Raw genomic sequence first — 21,448 nt, forward strand, 5'->3', positions numbered from 1 at the left:
TAAGGGGCGTAACATTTCCGTCACACGCTTGAGGTATTCGGCCAATCATAACGCACTGGATAGCTGGCCAATCAGAGCACACCTCGCGTTTCAGAAAGGCGGGGCATAGAGGAGAAACAATACTGTACATTATGTGGAAAATAATGTGTTTTTTTAACCTTAAACCACATAAACACATTGCATTACACCAAATACACAACAATGTTCTTTTTAACAACGTCATATGACCCCTTTAACACAGTACAGTGCTGAACCAGGAGAGCAACTGATCAAGTTTATTACATTAGAAAAGCTGTACATGTGGAGCTGGTTATGTGATCTAAACAACAAAATATTTTAGTTTACAAATCATGAACTATGGTAAAAGTGTTTTGAGGTCTTATCACAGTATTGTGCAAGGAATCAACTGAAAATAATCTTTATTAATCAATAATCTGCCCCGTAATCATAATTGGTATGAAAAGTTGTTGGTGTTTTATTCCCACTAATGTTCATTTCAGCTAGAAATGCAGTTAATTGTACGTACAGGTACATTTTTGGATGTTTGCAAAAATGTAGGTAGAGGCATGTTTTTCCCAATAAGTCTGTTGACTTTTCCCCTCCAAAATCCTTCATACAGACTGTATATGTGCAAATAGATAAAACCACAAATCAACCACTTGAAATAGTTAACCCAAGGCTAAAAATGAACCTGAACCTAAAACTTAAAAATGAAAGTGATGTAACTCTGGGCTTAATCTTGACCACATTTCACTTTAAAGGGGTTTTAGCAGTTAAAAAATAATGTTAACCTAAGAGTTATAGGGTTAAATAGTTCAACCAAAGGTGCAAGTTCTGTCATTATTTACTCACTTTCATGTCATTAAAAACCTATATGACTTTCTTTCTTGTGTGGAACGCAAATTAAGATATTTTGATAAATGATCACCAAACTGTTTGCTTGCCAACATTTCTTCAAAATATCTTCTTGAAACAACATGAGGGTGAGTAAATGATTTATTTTTTGGGTGAACTATCCCTTTAAGCATAGTGCAGCATTATTTAATGTTAACAAGAAGTCTGCAAATAATTTAACGATAAAATTGAAAAATGAACTAGAGTTCACAGGAGTTCATAAACTTAACTAAAAATTAACTAGAGTTCATAAACTAGGATTTATGGAATATCTTAAGAGCTTCCTTAATTAACACTTCTCATAAATTCACAGCAGCAAAGAGCTCTTGCTAGAGGCAAAGACGGATGAAATAAAAATCTAATCAATGGTGAACATTTACATTCACACTTCCATAGCTGCAAGTGAGAAGTCTCACATATTTGTATATGTACTCTGCCTATACGTGAGGTTTTTTTTAAGATTTATTTTTGGAAAGTGGGAGAGAGAGGGGGGGGCAGGGGCAGGAAAGGTCAACGAGCCAGGACTCGAACTCGGGACGCCCGAAGCGCAACGGCTCTATATGTCAGCGTGCTGCCCACGAGGCTATTGGCGCCGACTATGCGTGAGGTTTGAGATGCAAGTTTATGCAGGTGTGTGAGGGAGAGGGAGAACAAAAGAAAGAGCAATCCTCCTCCGTTTCTCCTCTGCACTGTGTATCAGTGATGCCCCACTTTTCCATGATTCCCATGAGCTCAGTGCAGCAGCAGCAGCGGTTAGTTTCAGTCCAGCAGCTTGAATGGGACCCTCTTACCCATAGGCGTAGCTTGACGTTTGAGTCTGGGGGGGCCAAACCGAACCGGTGGATTTGGTCAGACGTACATTTAAACACATTTTAGTTTTGCTATAGTAAATCTACATATTCACATTCACATAGAGCAGTGGCAAGTGCGTGAGGTTGTCATGGTAACCACATACATTGCCCACGAATTACAGCTGCGCTTCTATTTTGCCGCAATAAACACGTTTAAAATGCACAATAAACATGTCTGTCAAAACGATCTCAAAGGAGGCTTTTATTAAGCAAATCAAGGAGTGAATTACTCATCCTCTGTTTTTAAAACAGACATTTGTTGGGCTTGATTCAAGTTAATGCACAATGAGGCGCACACTTTTTATTTTGCTTGGATGTACTGAGTGATTTTAGACATGTGCTATCCGAATGCTAGGCTGTTCTAGGTAGTGGCCAGAGTGTTACTATGTGGTTGCTAAGGTGTACTGAGTGTTTTTTAGTCTCAGGATGTTCTGGGGGGTTTCCAGCGCATTATATATTTGTTAAGTTGTTCTGGGTGTATAAATCACTTGCTATCTGGTTGCTAGAATGGTTTAATTTAGAAAGTGAAGTCTCCTTCTCTGTCTGCGTATGAGCACGGCTTTTATCTCTTCTAACCTTCTCTTTACTCTTTCCCTCCCTTATTGTGATTGACAGCAAGTAGATTAAGAGGACTTCTGGAATGTGAGGAAAGACAAGGAGAAAAGAGGGAAAGAGAATAAGAAAGGGGGCTAAAACAGCCCACTCTCTAATCAGACCACATGAGCCAAAAGGCACAACAAATAAGACAACACACACATTCTGGACAACAGCAAATTAATAATGAGTTGAAGAAAAAAATCCAAATAAAGGTCAACAGCCCTACAGCTTAAGGTGCTCAATTGAAGCATCAAATGTTCAAGCAGCTACTAGTGTAACACAGAGTGGGTTAGAAAATGAATAGATGATGAAGTGGCAGACAGCAAGAGTAAGCAGCAGGCAGAAGAGCAGGAGGGAACAGAGTGAACACAGGCTTGGCAGTTTGGGCACAGTGTGCATACAAATGACTGTATTCCTCTATAATCTAAAACCAGAGGTCTGAACTGGTGGATTGCAATGTATAAATGAGTCACAGGTCTGTTCTGATAGCAAACAAATATAAATATAAATGCTAAATATAAAGAAATGCAACTAACCATGTAATCGTGCATTGAAACTACACAAGGTATAAGAGAAAATACCCCAGACTAGACTAGATGCGAGTTAATTTGCAATGCAGATCACAATTCATTTTGGGGTTTTTTATCAGCCAAAGCTGGTTTTCTGGTCTTAACTTGCCTCCCAGCCTAGTCAAGGTGGTTTTAAAGGGGTTTTGGGCACATGGCTACCCTGCTAAACCAGATAAACAACTTGGTAGGGTTGGGAGACGATTCTAAACCAGTTAAGACCAGTTTAAACCAGCTTAGGGTGGGTTAAGTGGGTTTTTCCCAGCAGTGACGCAAATAATTTTTCATAATGTTGGGCCTGTTCAGTCAAGGTAATAATAATTCATTTCAGTGTTTAATTATAAGGACCAGTGTTTTCATTTTAGCTAAAAATAAAACTATTAAAAATCGATGTTGGTCTTTGAAATAAAGCTGGAATAAAAATAAAATCTAAATATCACATGAAAATTTAAGCAAACTTAAAAATTAGTATTTTTGTCTTTGCAACTAACTGAAATAAGTTTAAGTACTAAAATGACTAAAACTAAAATAAAAACAAATTAAAGCTAAATAAAAATATTAAAAATTACTTAACATTTTTTATATTTGAAATTAAACTGAAAATATTTTTTTAAAAAACGCTAATTCCAAACATTAATAAACACTATAATAGTTTCTGAATAATACTAAAATAACATTGTAAGGACATTTTTTTTTACACTGAACAAATTTGGTAGCGCATTTGGTCTGTAATGTAAAATCCTGGTCCTGAAGAAAAACTATTTTTTGAACCACTGGTTAAATCAAAGCATACAAGTCTCTTCAGAGTGCTAAAGACATTAACAAACAATGTAACAGCAGCCAACAAAGCTCAATCCCCATGGTGCTCATTTGTTTTATATTAAATAGCTGGCTATGTCTTTATCTGGCAATAGTGCACCACTGTGAATACAAAACGTAAGTGCTCAACACAATGACAAAATGGCCGTAACATTAAACTTTTAAATCAGCTAAAAGGTGACAAAGTGTACAGAGGTCACACTCAAGTATATATTACTGCGAAAAGTGACCAATACCTGCTGTGCACATGGTTCTAAGCAACATGCTGACATTTTATCTAATGGTAGCGATGTCAGGCAACCTCAAGCTCATGCTGGGCGTGACAGCAGGCTTCTTGGTGAAAAAGCTTGTACTTAACGTGTGATGTCATTTTTTATTAATTCAGTTGTGACAGTGCATACACTCAGAACCTGGCTGCTCACACCAACCCAGACAGAGCAGAGGAGAGGAGAGGAGAGGAGAGAACATGATAAACACGGCCCAGTGGCATGCTGATGGCAGTGATTGGACTCAGTGGGTAGTAGTACTGCATCACCCAAAATTGGGTTGCCTTTATAATTTGACCCTGGACCAAATGGCAATGTCAATTGTAGTGGCAGTTCTGCCAATAACTTTTTGATTTCCTTTCATTTGGCACACACATGATATGCAATCTCTCTCTGCACAGGCAGTACTGACAGACTACATCATCTCTTTTTGTATTTGCCAACACTTTCATATTTTAATATCAAACTAGTTTCATCATGTTGTTCCAAAACTTTTTTTCTGTGGAATTTCCTTGTATTGACAAAAAACACTGAGAAATATTTCAAAATATCTTCTTTTGTGTTCCACAGAAGAAAGTAAGTATTATACAGGTTTGGAACAACATGAGGGTTGTTTTCATTTTTGGGAGAACAATCCCTTTAAGTTCTGCCGATTAATACACTGATAAATGCAAGATCATTATGACAGACGTATTTATCAAAACCCATTAACAAGCAATTATGGCTACAAAAAGATCTATTATTCCATATATAACTCTTCTTATCCCTCTTCTCTCCTTTAGGTTCACAGGTAGCAGGCGCTGGCCTGTGAAATTCAATGTCATGTTGCAGTGCTCCTGATGAACGGAGCGCTGTGCATCTCATTTCAACACGTGTCTGTGAAATACCAACAGCTTCAATCTCCACCTGCTTAAGCACAAATCTGCTTCATAGTATCATCTGTATTCATTCTACTCTGAGCAGATACAGATCCTTTATGGTGATGTTTGTTGTGGTGCTGAGCAGATGAGCACATTTAGACGCTGCTGATAGACGGATGATACTACAAAGAAAGAGTAACACAGTCAGACATGTTTACAAAAGTACACAGCATGTTTTTGCAAGTTGTGTACTTTTGGCATGTCAGTTCAGTTTTGAAAGTGTTTATAGACACATGTTTTAACTACAAAAAGGCAACTGAATATTTCCAACATGATCGTACAGGAAAAACCATGAACACCCATATATATGGACTTTCTTTTTAAAACGTTAATCTTTTATTCAGCAAAAATGCACAGAATTGATAAAAAGTGACAGAAAAGACATTTATAATAGATTGCTATTTCAAACAAACTCTGTTCTTTTAAACTTTCAATTCATCAAATAATCCTGAAAAATATAATCAGTTTCCACAAAAATATTAAGCAGCACAACAACTAATTTGAGCATTGATAAACTACAACAAATATATTACAAATATTAAAATAGAAAACAGTTATTTTAAATTGTAATAATATTACTGTGTTTTTTTTCTCTATATTTTTTGATCAAACCATTGAAGCCTTGGTGAGCATAAGAGACTTCTTTTAAAAACATTTTTAAAAATCTTACCAACCCCAAACTTTTCAACGGTTATAAATCACAAAAACAAAAGTCCCATCATTGAATCTTCAGTACCTACTGTATAATCCATTATTTGAAATCTGTTGATGTACACTAGGGTTGGTGTGACCTGATGTACAGACAATAGAGCAGAACTGATGAATACTGCACAAAGACAGATGTGTGTCTGGAGCATTTTTCTGCTCTACCCTACAATCTCTCTGTCTCAATGACAGCCAAGGACATTCAGTCTTGACTTTCCCAATTACCAGCAGTAAAGTCTCTTCACGACAGATTCAGTTTAGTCCAAACAAAGAGTCACCTTCCTTTACAGTAATATAAAATGACAAGACATTGTGTACAGACACTGATAGGCATAAAGCTGAGACTTCAACACCATAAGAATAGAAAATAAAAAATTTACTTTGTATTCCTTAGAAGTCGACAACAAAAGAGTTTAATAATATCTCTAGTAAAATGAGCTCACAAGGGACAACCACCTCAACACATGCTCTTCTAGTGCTCTCTCTCTGTGGTTATCCATCAGTGTAATCAATGTGACAGACTTATAATAGCTCTGACTCAACTATCATTCAGCAGCAGTCACTTAGAAGAAACATCTCCGAGTTCAAACTCCAATCACGACTGATCTGTACCGAACACAATACATACACGTACACGCACATACAGGTGCATCTCAATAAATTAGAATGTCGTGGAAAAGTTCATTTATTTCAGTAATTCAACTCAAATTGTGAAACTCGTGTATTAAATAAATTCAATGTACACAGACTGGAGTAGTTTAAGTCTTTGGTTCTTTTAATTGTGATGATTTTGGCTCACATTTAACAAAAACCCACCAACTCACTATCTCAACAAATTAGAATACTCCATAAGACCAATAAAAAAAAACATTTTTAATGAATTGTTGGCCTTCTGGAAAGTATGTTCATTTACTGTACATGTACTCAATAACTTGGTAGGGTCTCCTTCTGCTTTAATTACTGCCTCAATTCGGCGTAGCATGGAGGTGATCAGTTTGTGGCACTACTGAGGTGGTATGGAAGCCCAGGTTTCTTTGACAGTGGCCTTCAGCTCATCTACATTTTTTGGTCTCTTGTTTCTCATTTTCCACTTGACAATACCCCATAGATTCTCTATGGGGTTCAGGTCTGGTGAGTTTGCTGGCCAGTCAAGCACACCAACACCATGGTCATTTAACCAACTTTTGGTGCTTTTGGCAGTGTGAGCAGGTGCCAAATCCTGCTGGAAAATGAAATCAGCATCTTCAAAAAGCTGGTCAGCAGAAGGAAGCATGAAGTGCTCCAAAATGTCTTGGTAAACGGGTGCAGTGACGTTGGTTTTCAAAAAACACAATGGACCAACACCAGCAGATGACATTGCACCCCAAATCATCACAGACTGTGGAAACTTAACACTGGACTTCAAGCAACTTGGGCTATGAGCTTCTCCACCCTTCCTCCAGACTCTAGGACCTTGGTTTCCAAATGAAATACAAAACTTGCTCTCATCTGAAAAGAGGACTTTGGACCACTGGGCAACAGTCCAGTTCTTCTTCTCCTTAGCCCAGGTAAGACGCCTCTGACGTTGTCTGTGGTTCAGGAGTAGCTTAACAAGAGGAATACGACAACTGTAGCTTGAGATGCACCTGTATTACACATATGAAACAAATCACAGCTCCACACTGAATGAGGTTAGAGGTTTCTTCAACAATAGGAACTTTTTTGTCTTTTTTTTTGTCTTGGTGATTTTTGGAAAAAAAAAGACAACACCTTTTCTTTTTTTTTTTATATGAATATCACATTAAAAGTTTCTTGGTAACTGTAACAAATTTTTAATCTTAAAATATTAAAATACATTTAGAAATTTTTTATTTGCTTTAAACTTAAGATAATCCCCACAAACAGTGAAATCAACAGACATCATTTCAATATGAATTATATACATTTTACACAAAAGTACTTCTTTTGTGGCGTCATTTTTCACCACAAACAACATATTTTTCCACAGTTTTATCAAAAGTTAGTGTACTTCGTTACAAAAGAGAGAAAAGTGTCAGCGAAGAGTATGTTTGTGTGTCAGTGAAGGATATAGTATTCACATAAGTAGAATTAACAGACCAAGTAAGCCATTAACTGCTCTCAAGCAGGTCCTGTTCCACAGGAGGTAACATGTTTGGTCAATCTGATCAGCTGTCTGTAACCTTAATCTCTAAAACATGCTGTATGTACACAATGATCCATACAACAAAATGCACACACATTTAAGACATGCATTTTCACAACACTGACGTGTTAGTATGGCAGTGTCCCTTTGTGACAGCAATCACACTACACTGGTGTGATCAGGAAAAACCTGCAATGACTGTGCTACCTGACCAGTGAGGACACAGAAATTGCACAATATTAGCAAATGGCAGCTTAATTGAATCATGGTTCAGTTAGAAAATTAACATTTGAATGCTTTTTGTTTTTGGAAAGAGAGAGGGAGGGAAAGAAGGAGAGGGAGAGAAAGAAAGGTGCTTTGCAGAAGATCAATGCAGAGCTTCAGTACAGTGTTCATTTGAAGTGCTAATAGAACCGTTTGCAGCAGAGCAGAGAAAGAGCAAAGAGCAATGCAGTAAACGGCACAGACTTCATTTGCACATCCTCACATGACAGCAGTCCCACAATAAAATAAAATAAATAATAAAAATTAAAAAAAAACCTGTACTGCAGGAGGTAGCCTGGTAATATTCCTAATACCTGCACCACCATTTTTCGGTTTGAATGGAAACACATATAATTTCCTGTAACTGTTGGAAAACGATAGTCGGCTTTTCCAGAAAGCAAATGATCAGGTACAAATCAGGCTCATCATCACATTTCTAGTGTCAATAAATGTGTCTATCAGACTGTGAAGGAGATTTGTTCACTACTGCTGCTGATCCACATGATCCATCATATCCACATGATCCAGCTTATAATACCAATGATATTAGATCAGTATGCCATATGTTAAGCAATAAATCTGCATAATGCCATTTTTGAGCAAAATTCTAATCCTTGCTTTTCACATACATACATAACACTATCTCCAAAGTGTTGCTGTATTGCTTAAAAGCCTTTTCTATGTCGGTTATAGCTAAATTCATCGGTTTTCATTCCAAACACTGCCACCTAGTGATGATGGAACACTGTTGCAATAACCTGTTTCATTCTAATTGTAAGAAACAGCTCTTGTGCAGATGTGATAATAACTGTAATGAGGAAATCTATAAATTGAGTAATAACAGTGAAAATGTTTTTAAAACTAGGTGTTACTACCTAATTTACATGTTTGTTCATTAAAAAGAGCAAGTAAAGTTTTATATCAAAGTCTAGCAAAAAACACCTTATAGCTTCTACCATAGATGAAAAAAAAGACGACGACGACACTGGCACAGTTATAGTTTTGTTTATTGACTGCTTACCAGCAATAAATTCTGGTATTAATAATTAAGTGGGATGAAACAGTCTCACTCTTTTTTTTACTGCACAACATTTTTTTTATATTCCCCTTAATATTTTGGTGCATATTCCAAGAAGAAAAAGACTAAGACTACATCTTACATGCAAATATCTCCTCAAAAGCATTTTAATTAGCTTTAGGTGCACACAGGCATATAGAGGACCTCACAGCCAATAGACATGCATTCAGATTTTGATATCAAGAGGTCTTTAAAAGCTCTAATAAAAACAAAGTGTGTGATTAATTGCATCATAATACATCTAAAAAAATTGTTGTACAGCAAGTGTCTGTGGATGTCAGGAATCCCCTCCACTCTGGCTGTTTGACTGACAGCTCCATTGAGTCATATACAGCATGTTGACAACATCCATTAAAACATCCGGTGTCAGGTTAATGTTTTACATGGCTTAAACTGTAACTCAAGCAGCAGCCTGTGAAATAGTGGCAGTATGGATTGTTGTGTATATGTGAGTGAGAGCTGACATGCTGGGTATGCATTTTGGCTCCACGTACTCTCATCTATCAAGTTCACACAAGCCAAGCACCGAATCTGTACTACCCAAGCGGACGAAAGGAAGGTCGTTCCATGTTATATCGGAGAACAATAGATGCCTCTTCCCATTAAGTGTCCTAATGCGTCTAGACACACTGCCAACAGAAACAAGCAGGAGTGCATGCCCCCCTGCAAAGTGAGTCAAAACCTGTACAACAAATATATTAGCCTGGTTCAAGCCAACCACAGCCAAAACGGTGCTACAATTCATGCTATTTATTATTTTCACAAATAGGGCAAAACACTTACTTCTATATTATTGATGCTATTTTTACACATACACCAACATTTTCAATCATATAGTTATCTCTATAGGCAACTTTTAGAGTTATAGTAGCTCGGAGATCCTCAATGATATAGTCAATGGCTATTAATTCAATGGGGTGCAATGACAAACAAGCAGTGTTTTCAGCTGAGCAGACTTAGTGTCTTGTTTTTTTTGGTGGGGGGCAATGGTATAATTGAACATGTCATGTGCAAAAGAAAAAACAACAGCATCAACAAGCCAAACACTTAGAAATCTGCCCACCTGATAGTAGTAGCCATTGTCCGTCTGGTATGGAAGTGCACTGATGTTGGGGGTCCCAAGTGCCGTTTTCAAGATCTCCTCACAGCCTAAATCACAAAAAGAAAAATATTAGTCCTGTCAAGACACGTCTCACAAAGCACAAACAAGAAAGAGATCATGCCCAGTTATTATCACAAATTCCATGATTACTCAGCAAATAATTGGACATGAAATATTGATTTCAGTTGCCTCTATATTATAAAAATGATCATAAAAATTTGTTGAAAGACCAATAACAATTAGAAGGATTTTAATGTATCTATTTAATTTTTTATTAGAGAAAAGATGCATCTCACATATACACCGACTAATTCAAGAAATGCTGCTTTCTCACTCAGTCACTATGGCTATTGTACTGTATAAATCACTTTAAATTTCATTAGTTTGACGACATCTTGTGTTTTCTCAAACCAGGCTTGAATTATTGAACTACGCCCACTGTAAAATTTAGAGATTCTTTGCTCCACTTATGAGAGCCAAAAAAAAAAAATGGTCAAGATCCACATTTTGATAAAAACTAAAGTTCAACACTAGATATCATGTTGGAAAGGGGAACTGTTCTCTTTAATATACAGCTATATTGTTTCTCAAATACACAAACCCATTTGCAGAAATACAAAAAGCTAAGTAAAATCTCATGAATAAATAACACACTGAGAGGCACAGTGAAGGGCAGCCCAGGCCTCTGATCCATTTATAGTCACATAACATGAAGTGTAGTGAAGGCTCAGTGCTCTGTGTGACATCTCAAGTGGGCCACAGCTCGCCTTGGCTCCGGGAATGTCCCAAATGGGAACATATTGTGGGCAATATATATAAAGCCATGCACAATATGCCTGTTTTAGCAGAGCAAAGGCAGACCACTGGTGAAACAGTGGTAACAATCCTGCACAACACACAACAGCACAGTCTCCTTTGGGACCTCAAAAGGACAAACATAGGCTTTGGATTTGTAGACTTGCTGTGCGTGCCGGGGATCAGGGATTGGGGGATTCATTAGGGAATGAGTGAGTGGGAAGACCACTGGGGCTCATTAAACACAGGACACTGGGGGACAAAGTCTTTGGGCCTTTGGGCCCATTTGGCCTGCCTACATCTCCCTATTCAGCCGCTTCCATAGAGCGCTGGCACACAGATGTCCTACCCGGGTCCCTGTGCCTGCTGGTGCCCTGCCTATTCAGCTAGCAGATCTCTGCTTCATAAGTCTGCCAAGCAACGTGAGTGTCCCTAGCTGACAAATGTAACCCTGTTTACTGTGCTCTTAATGACAGTGAAATAGGGTAGAGAGCTAGACAAGGGAGTAAGTGTCTTAAAACAGCTATAAATAATGTGAAATTAGATTGCTGAACCATGATTACACAGTAACTTTAAATGTCTGTGAATCCCTAAAAAAATCCCAAAGTGATGCTTGACGCTATAATCAGGAATCACATCCCCCCGTCTTTTAACTGAGAAGCACAACCCACGCTAACAAGTGAATTACTACTATGCTGTCGTTATATGAGAAAATGTTTCAATCTGATAAATGGTTGATTAAAAGCACACCCAGAGATGCTTGTAATTTGTTGTTCAAATGTGGTTATTTTTAATTAAGCAGATCAAGAGTGTTCATTGGTGAAGCAGAGATCTCTAATCAGATTCTGCTCACTCAGGCTATTCATTATCTCTTACAATTGTAGATTTACACAGAAGTCAATGCAGAATGCTAAAAAGACAGAGCTGTGTTCCATTATCTGCCTTTGGGTTCTTCTGATCAATTGTTTAATAAAATAGAGTGATAATACTAGTGTGGAGATAAAATTGCATACATTTCTGGAATGATGCACAACATGCTGTTTTTAATTCAGGAACATCACGGAAAGTGTCTGTCTAAATGAACATGGTGTCTAGCAACTAAGCTTTTATCTCTGGAGAATCTTTCAGTTTGGCACACTTTGTGCTGAACTTAACGGCTGTGTGTGTGTGTGACAGAACAGAAGAGATGTGCTCTGTGTTTGATGCCACAGTATGAACATTTAGGGCTTGAAAGGAAGTTATAGTATATATAAAAATAATATTCATAATCAGTATTTTTGTCCTGCTAAAATAAGATGCATTCACTTGATAAGCAAATTAGCATACTTTTAAAGTAAACTTAGCAATAAATATGCAAGTTCATTTTCTTAACCTATTAATAATAATAATAATAACAATAATACATTTTTTAATGGGGTAAGGCAGGGGATTCCCAAACTTTTTCGACAGCCAAACCAAAATATTTATTTGAGGTACACCCAAAGATTTTAGGTTAATATGTTAATATTTAAAAACACATTTGCACATTCATGGTTCTCTGATGGTGGTTAATGATCAAATGATATGCAGTTAAACAAATAAAATATTCTGATTATATTATATTGTTTTGTATATTAAAATGATTTATTTTAATTTTATGTTTTTATGATTTCATTAATTACTAGCTTTTCCTCATCTCATGAACCACCTGCAGTTCTGTCACGAATCCCAGTTTGTGAAACCTGGGGTAAGGTACACAAAATAAATTTAATTTCCAATAAAATACATTTTTGACAAAAGAACATGACAGTATTTTGACAGTTATTTGAAATTGTATTTTTGTAGTCATATTTCAGAGATTTTTACCCTGATGTTCTCAGAATCCCTTTGATCTAATGCAAGCAGATTCATCAATGGTATTTATGGGCATGAAATACTGCTCAGAAGGGAACCGTCCTCTTACCTTTGATTGCAAACACTCCATGACAGAAATCTCTGAAGTTAATTCTGCCATGAGCATTGGGATCCAGGTACTTGGCAAACTTCTTCACCTAAAAAAAAAAAAAAAGAGGACATTAGTGAGAACGGTAACCACAAAGTCACCTTGATGAGGAGGATGATCACATGTTCAGTATGATACCTTCCTATAAATAAATGAGGGGATGTGCGTTTTATCAGTGGTCAGCTTCACCTCCCACAGATGAAGCACTAGAACAGCTGCTGTCAGTGTGTCGTCGGCTCATCGCTGTCAGCAAGTCTTTGTGATGGACAGCTGTCAAAGTGAAAAAGACTGATCCCAAGGCAAGACTCGCTTACTCAACACATAGACGATTTGGCTTCAAACACCTTGGTCAAGCGTAGCTGTATCTGTTTTCCTGAAAACAGTGAATACTGTATTGCTCAGAGGTTGCTTTTTCATGGCTTAGGAGATTTAATGGAGTTCTCTGCCATGATTTAGTCTTAAATGTTCTTGTCTAACATTCTCTAAACAAAACAAACAGACCATTGCTAACATTCAGTCTGTATAAACTGATCAGTTTGAAACTGAACAGCATAGCTCAGATAATTTGGTCTTGGAAGAATCTAATGAGAAATGATCATAGCAAGTTTTTTTCACCTCCATTGGATCTCACTCACTAAGAAGATCTCATTAGTCATTATTCTTTCCTATGGGAAGGTTGCCCTTAAGGGCTGCCAGACATGTTTATGAGAGTTTATGAGAAAACATTCCATGGTAAAACAGAAATCATCAGAACTGTGATTCCCACTTCACACACAACTCCTTGACAACTTCACTCCTTTCTAAATATATTCTCCTACAAGAAGAGAAGAAGTGTTCTTGACAAGCGCTCAGTCTTGCAGTCCTCCTCTCATAGCTGCTAGAATGATTCACCACACTGCCACAGAAATAGAGGCGTTTAGTGGAATAGCAATAGGACAGAGAGCTGAAACACAGCAGCCATGAAAGCAGGTCATGCATCTCCGTGATGGTGCATGCACACACCAGGAAAGAGGAACGCACGTGGGCTAAATAAATCACTTGGCCCAAATGTCTCTTCTACCTCAGCTCAGGCCGAGAGAGAAAAATATTCAGTGAAACATACAGAAGAATGCAATTTACATGTACACTACCGTTTGGGGACATTAAGGTTCTTTTTTTAAATGTATACTTTTATTCAGGAGGATGCATTAAAGTAAACAAAAAGTGACATTTATAACGTTACAAAATATTTTCATTTTGAAATAAATAGATTTATATAGATATTCAAAGAATCCTGAAAAAAATAGTGCTCACAAAAATATTTTCAACAGTGATAATAAATGTTACTTGAGCAGCAAATCAGCATATTAGAATGATTTCTGAATGATCACATGAAATTATAAAGACTATGACTGAAAATTCAGCTTTATCATCACAAAAATAAATTACTTTTTTAAAATATATTTACATTACATTACATTTCTAAAGAAGAAAACAGTTATTTTGAATTACAATAATATGTGACAATTTTACTGTTTTTACTGCATTTTTGATCCAATAAATACAGCCTTGGTGAGCATAAGAGACTTCTTTAAAAAAAACTTTTAAAAATCATACCGACCCTAAACTTTTGCATGTTAGTGTATACAGTATAGATTACAAAACTTAAAACCCGCTCACATATACTATAAATAATCCAAGAAAAGTTGCATATCTGCATATATACTAACTCTTTGTTTCTTTGAACTCACTGATCAAGCAAGAATCTTTCATCAGTCTTCATCCTCACAGTCAGTCATACATACACGTCATATGCTGTTGACCCTCACATCTTGTCACTGTGTGTTCTGTCAGAGTCCCTGTGAAGCAGTGCTGTTGTTATTGAGCATTGTATCAAGGGCTCAATGTTAGCAACTGCTCTTCAAGGCCACTCCAGTGCAGCCTGTGGGAGGGGATGGAGAGCACAGGCACACATGTTCACCACACGTTCTGCACTGAAACATCCTCGTGCTATTCACGCATACTAATCACAACAACCTCATCATCAGGAAACAGACTGGAGAAGGGGAGGGGAGGGGAGAGGAGAGAGGAGGAGGAATAAGGAATGAAGGTGAAGACTAGATGGAGGATGAAGAAAAAGGTGACCCGTAAGAGGAAAAGGAAAGGGTGAGATAATAGTGAATATAATATAATGACAATGGAATGGATGGATATAAGGTGATGACATCTAGAGATATGGCTCTAAAACAAATATAAATAATGGATTAGAGAAAAGAAATGGAGGAGGGACTGGCGAGAAGCCCTGCTAAGACGGTCATCACAAAACATTCAAGCTGCTATCATGAACTGCTCCTCACAACTGTGCACCATGCAGAGAGACCAGTCATCTGTGACTGTACCTCACACTCACACACTCATGCAGTTACATCACTTCCTTCTGCACAAAGCACTCAATTGTATCACTGCAACTGGTACAACCTGGCACAAAAACATTTGCTTCTGACTAATGATAAAAGCACTATTTTATGGCCATTTTGTTTATTGCACTTTTCACAGGATTTTTTTTTTTTTGCATATTCAATTGTATTCTATTGTGATAGAATCCAGTTAAATAGCCATATATAAAAATAAAAAATAATAATAATACACACTACCGTCTGGGGTCAGTAAGATTTTTTTTACAGGAATAAATACTTTTATTCAGCAAGAACATATTAAATTAATAAAAAGAGACAGTAACACATTCATTATGGTTTCTATTAAAAACAAAACCACTAAAATAAAGATTTCTATTTAAAATAAATGCTTTTCTTTTTAACTTCCTATTCATCAAAAAATCCTGAAAAAAATATCAGTTTCCACAAAAATATTAAGCAGCACAACTTTTTTCAACATTGATAATAATAGGAAGAAATAATAAATATTTCTTCAGCAGCAAATCAGCTTATTATAATGATTTCTTAAGGATCATGTGACACTGAAGACTGGAGTAATGATGCTGAAAATTCAGCTTTACCATCACAGGAATAAGTTATATTTTAAAATACAGTATATTAAAATAGAAAACAGTTGCTTTAAATTGTAATAATATTTCAACAATATTACTGTTTTTACTGTATTTTTTGCTCAGATAAAAGTAGCCTTGGTGAGCATAAGAGACTTCTTTCAAAACACCCCAAACCTTAGATCGGTAGTGTAAATAAATAAATAACAAAAAACAACACAAGTCCAAACTGAAAGCCCATCGCTGATTATTCAGTATCTAAAAATCCATTATTTGCCATCTCTGGTGAACACTATTTGGTGTGCATCTTACCAATCCCAAACGGTAGTGTACATTAAAATACAAAAAAATGTAATTCAATTAAAAATATATATAATTAAACAACATACAAAAATAACATTAAAAAAAACCATACAAAACCACTTTAAAATCATCATGTACATAACACAAAACATTTACAAAATGTTTAAAACAAAAAATTTAAAAAATGTTTTAAACTAACATTTAAAACATCTGAAATAATGTAATTAGCAGCACAGTTCCACATTATAATGCTCACTGTAATTGAGAGGTGATTACATACAGCTAAACATTGTGCATTTGTCCTGTGCAGCAGTAATGATTTTGGTTTGTTTTGAATCTGTAAGGTTTAGAAGGATGACTTTTAAGGAGTCCTTCCCCTTTGTGCCCACTATCAATCAGATAAAGTCACCCATTTGTCACCACTGCTGACTCCTACATACTGCTCACCATGTTTAGCAAGCAAAACAGTCACACGACCTAATGCGCTATAAAAACATACTGTGACAACTCAGTGAGCTGGCATGGGATTAATTTCTGAAATCAAATTACATAATCTGTGTGCTTAATAATCACATTAATAATCCAGATGTGCAGTACATGAACCTATGGCCAAATAAGCAGTGCACAACATCAAGATTTCCTGAAAAAGCAAACTGGGGCAGGTTGCTCATTTACTTTTTCATTACTGCCATCCACTGAGACTATAGAGACTCATTTTAAATATCAATGAGCCTTGAGGCACCACAATTCATTATGGATTAAATTGAATGTGTAAAGGAAGCCAATTAAACATCTTAATCAGCTAAATAAAAAAGCAAGCGTCGACCAAGAATGGCTGCACATGGTTGAGCAGCACACAATTCCGAAAAATGACTATGATTTGTGTCATGTAGATAAAATACTTCTGATATGGTATTTTACTTTGCTGCCGTACCATGGGTGCAGCAGGCGCAATGATATTACGCAGCGCCTGAAAATAGGCTAACTTCCGTCAGCATAACCAACGTGACCACCTGCTTGCACAGGGAGCGTGCTGGAGACTATTTTCAGGCGCTGCGTAATATCAGCAAAGTTCCTTGATTATTACGACGGAATGAGAGTATAGTTCCTAGCCATATCGGCCTAGAAAATCGCAACTTTTCATTTTCTGTCGGTCTTAGTACACGATGTAACTACAGAAGAGTCAAGTTTTAAATAGGAAAAATATAGAAACTCTTTGGTCATTTTTGAGCGAGATGCTAACGGTCTAATCAGATTCAATGATCTATGCTAAGCTACAGCTAAAAGTGTTACCGCCAGACCCGGAGATCGGCTGAATGGATTCGAAAATGGTAAAACTCAACTGTTTAACTCTAGGGGAGTTGGAAAATGAGCCTATTTTCAAAAATAGTGGAGTGTTCCTTTAAAGATGGATTGTCATGATGACAGTAAAGGAAATGAGCATTTTTATAGCTGTTATTTCTGTTTGTATTGTGCCTTCATACCAGCCTAATGACATGAGAAAGCACATTCAGTCCATCTTCTCCTGTGTGATTAATATAAAAAAAACATTATGAGTGACTAAAAAAGGCCTACTGACAAACATAGTGTGACCCAGTTGAGCAGAAGAATAAAAGACGTCTCTGTAAATGAGAAAAAAATAATGAGGATTAGCCAAAGCACCTGTGATTCCTGTCATTATGTTGTTTGTTTTGGTCACGCTCTAAATACAGGGAGCAGATAAGCTAAACTGACAGAGCAACTCAACGATCACCATGAGAGGGAGAAAGCAACGGCACGTTTTAAAGCAGCATTAAATAAATCCTTATGGGAGTCAACCATGTTTTCATTATGTTGCCATTTTAAATAGTTCTACTGCATTCATTAATAAATCTATTTTATTGATGAAAAAGTCCATAGACACAAGCTATATGTTGTTATCAGTAAGCTTCTGAGTGAAGGCAATAAACCGCACTTTCAACCAAAAGACACAAACTCATCTGATATTCAGCAGGAGCAATACTCACACAGGGCAGTGGATATTGACTAGTCACACTCAGGAGAGATGCTCTCCATTAGACAGAGTTCTAGACAAAAGCATTTACTGGCAGCACATCAAGAAGCACACACTGAACTACACAGCTGAACCACCAGAGCTAGAAAAATCTTTGCTTGAGACAAGAACTATTCTATAAATGACAGAACATACATAACATCATGATCAGTTGTAAAAAATTAAATCAATGGTTATTTTGATTAACAAACTAAAATGGGGTGGGGTGGGGCTTGATAAATAAATTAGCATTTTAATATGTAATTTTTTTATGCATCCTGTATGATATTTAAGCCAAGTATCACAATGTCTTCATGAACACATTTGGGAAAAACCATCTAGTAACTTGACTCTTCTCTGAACAAATAATACCACATTCCTATTTTATCTGGCATGCTGGAATGGCTTTCAGCAATGATATGAATTCTCCATGGCCTTGTTTACACAAGTGCAAGATCAACATACAATGTTACATTTTCCATTAAATAATTTTCTGAATAAACAAAATAAACTTTAATTCTATGAATTTTACCTTCATGTTAAGTATATGTTCTGCATGTCCTGTCAACTATCATAATAGTCATCTATCCATTTATACATTTTCTCATAACTGGCCAATTGTGCAATTAATTCTGTGATATATTTCCTACATACACACACACACACATATATATATATATATATATATATATATATATATATATATATAACATGAAATGAATATATATAACATGAGCTGTTGAATCTGTAAGTGATACCTGATGACATCACAGTTGAAGCAGGAGAGTGAGGAGACAGTTGTCTTGGTTACTTGGCAGAAGTGCAGTTATTAAACTGCTAAGAGCCTACATAAAACTATAGCACCATTAACGTACAGAAAATACGATACGTGGATAAACCAACCTGTTTGCACAAATTTGGAGAAAGTGTTAACTTAATCCCAGAGACTAAGGGGTAAAATACAAAGGTGCTCTGCAGTACCAAAAGACAAACATCCCAGAATTAAGGAAATGAGTGAATGATTATATAAAGAGAGGTTCTTACTTCATCTCCTTGGCCGAACTGTAGACCGAGGTCCACGAAGTGTTCAACCCGAATATATCCGTCAGCATCCTCGTCGCACACGTCGAACACTTCTTTGAGCTTCTTCAGGAACACCAGCAGCTGTTCTTGGTCGGGGAGGACATTGCGGTCCATCGTTGTGACGAGGCGCTGTTAATGCTCTGTATTAGAGAGACTAGGCTGCTGTCCTCAGCACTCACCAGCAGCATCACTTCAGTTCAGCTGGAAGGAACCATCAGCGCCTGCGGAGGGGTCGCGTGCGCCGGAATGAGCGCTAGCTTGGGTTTGACGTCACGTATGACGCGGTGGCTTGAGCTCGCTTTGATTGGTTCACGCAACTGACACAAGTGTCAACGAAATCATTTTGGGTTGATCCCGAATCAAAGCAGTTTTAAAACAAAAGATACAGTGAGTAGATTATCAACTATGTCTGTTCCTGTTCTCTTGCTCAGGGTGTCAGCACTGCTGGATGGATAATCAGTTCAGGCTACATCAGTTCAGAATATTATTCTTATTATTTTTCAATACTCAACAGAATTCTGCTTTCTCATGGATTAAATACTTCAGGCTAAAAAGACAATTCGTTTGATTATTATTCCTATCAAGCATCTCATATGAAACGTAAGGGGTTTTTATATAATTAAAACTGTAATACCCTGTCTGTACATAAAAAACCTTTGCTTTTACCTGCCAAGGATGAGCCTAAATGATCCTGCAGCGTACTGTTGCTATAGTTACGTACGCAACTTCCACGCACATCTTTTGACCAGGTAAAAGAGCCCGCTTATCGTTCTCTCTCTCTCGTTTTTTAATATTGCAAGAGAAACAACAATAGTGCAAACAGTACAAGTTTTAGAGGAACTTGAAATTTTTCAATAATATCATCATATACACACATCAAACATGTTCACGTTTTTGCACAATGTAACCATATATCGTGTGTGCCTCACACGTCCTGAAAAGTGAAGCTGCGGGCTCTTTGATCGCCCCCTGGTGACTGGCTGCAGTACAGTTCATAAACCCCGCCCTCTCCATGTAAACGAATGGGACTTGAGTCAAAAAAAATAAAAAAATAAATGACACTTCCAATACAATTTTCCAAAAGATGGTTTTGTTCATTTAAGGGAGTTGTTATCACGCTGATATATGTTAAATTATTCGTTTTTGTGATAAGTTTGATTTTAGCTAGTAATTTGATGCTATAAAAACGGGGCGTGTCGTTGGTTACTCAAGATGGCAGCGGCCATACTGAGATGCTTTGGCTTCACTTTTCTATAGTGGAAGGAATAGGAGACGTGTCGTCCATCTTTTTTTACAGTCTATGAACCATACCATACAGGACAAAAATAATTAAGAACGATACACGTGCGCTTTATTCTCAGTTTTGTTGTTTGATTTTGTGATGACTATTATTTTCAGCATTCATTTAAAGTAAGACGTGAATTGCATAAATTATAAATTCTAGCAGACATATTGCTTCAGTATTTGTTCACTCAGTGTAAACTTTATTATTAAACTGAAAACATGAATTAACACTAAATTTACTTCTCAAAAGCAACAAAAAGAATATTGTTTACACTAAATGCAAATGCTGACAAGTGATAATCACACAAAGTGTAAAAAGAATTATGCGATTTGTACTAAAACCAAAATATCTCTCTTTAGTTAGTAAAAACAGCCTATGCCAATAATGGCTATTTGTAGGCCTGTCGCAATAATCAATATATCGACTTATCGCGCAATATATGTACATGACCTCAATACATTTTGGTGACGCAATATATCGCCCATTATGTTTACTTAAAAATTAATGTCACCATGTTTTTTACATTCCACTTGAGCCAGTGTCTTTTGCAGCTTCTCGTACATAATGTGGTGTAGTCACGAGGTGCTCGTTCAAATTAAATAAATGCTTCTACAAAAAAGTTTCATCTGAAGATATGGCCTTGTTTGCTGTTACATTATGATTATATATTCAGTGGCATAAAATGGTCTTTAATATGACAATAATATCGCTTATCGCAATTATTTCTGGGGCATAATATCGCACAACAAAAAGTTGTTATCTTGACAGGCCTAGCTATTTG

At 36.7% G+C, this 21,448-nt stretch overlaps 1 protein-coding gene across 1 annotated transcript in view; it reads right to left on the reverse strand.

Moving 5' to 3' along the window:
* The window catches only part of rab11fip4a (RAB11 family interacting protein 4 (class II) a), a 43,153-nt gene extending 23,514 nt beyond the window's left edge, over positions 1–19,639 (reverse strand). The window contains exons 1-3 of the mRNA XM_016527541.1: positions 19,344–19,639; positions 12,943–13,030; positions 10,167–10,252 (exon numbers count right to left, since the gene is read on the reverse strand). Of these exons, the coding sequence (XP_016383027.1) occupies positions 10,167–10,252; positions 12,943–13,030; positions 19,344–19,496 (327 nt within the window). The 5' untranslated portion in view covers positions 19,497–19,639. The remainder of the gene's footprint in view (positions 1–10,166; positions 10,253–12,942; positions 13,031–19,343) is intronic.
* Between the last annotated feature and the right edge of the window lie 1,809 nt (positions 19,640–21,448).

This window comes from Sinocyclocheilus rhinocerous, unplaced genomic scaffold (genome assembly GCF_001515625.1).
Source record: "Sinocyclocheilus rhinocerous isolate Xijiao unplaced genomic scaffold, SAMN03320098_v1.1 scaffold273, whole genome shotgun sequence".
Lineage (NCBI taxonomy): Eukaryota > Metazoa > Chordata > Actinopteri > Cypriniformes > Cyprinidae > Sinocyclocheilus > Sinocyclocheilus rhinocerous.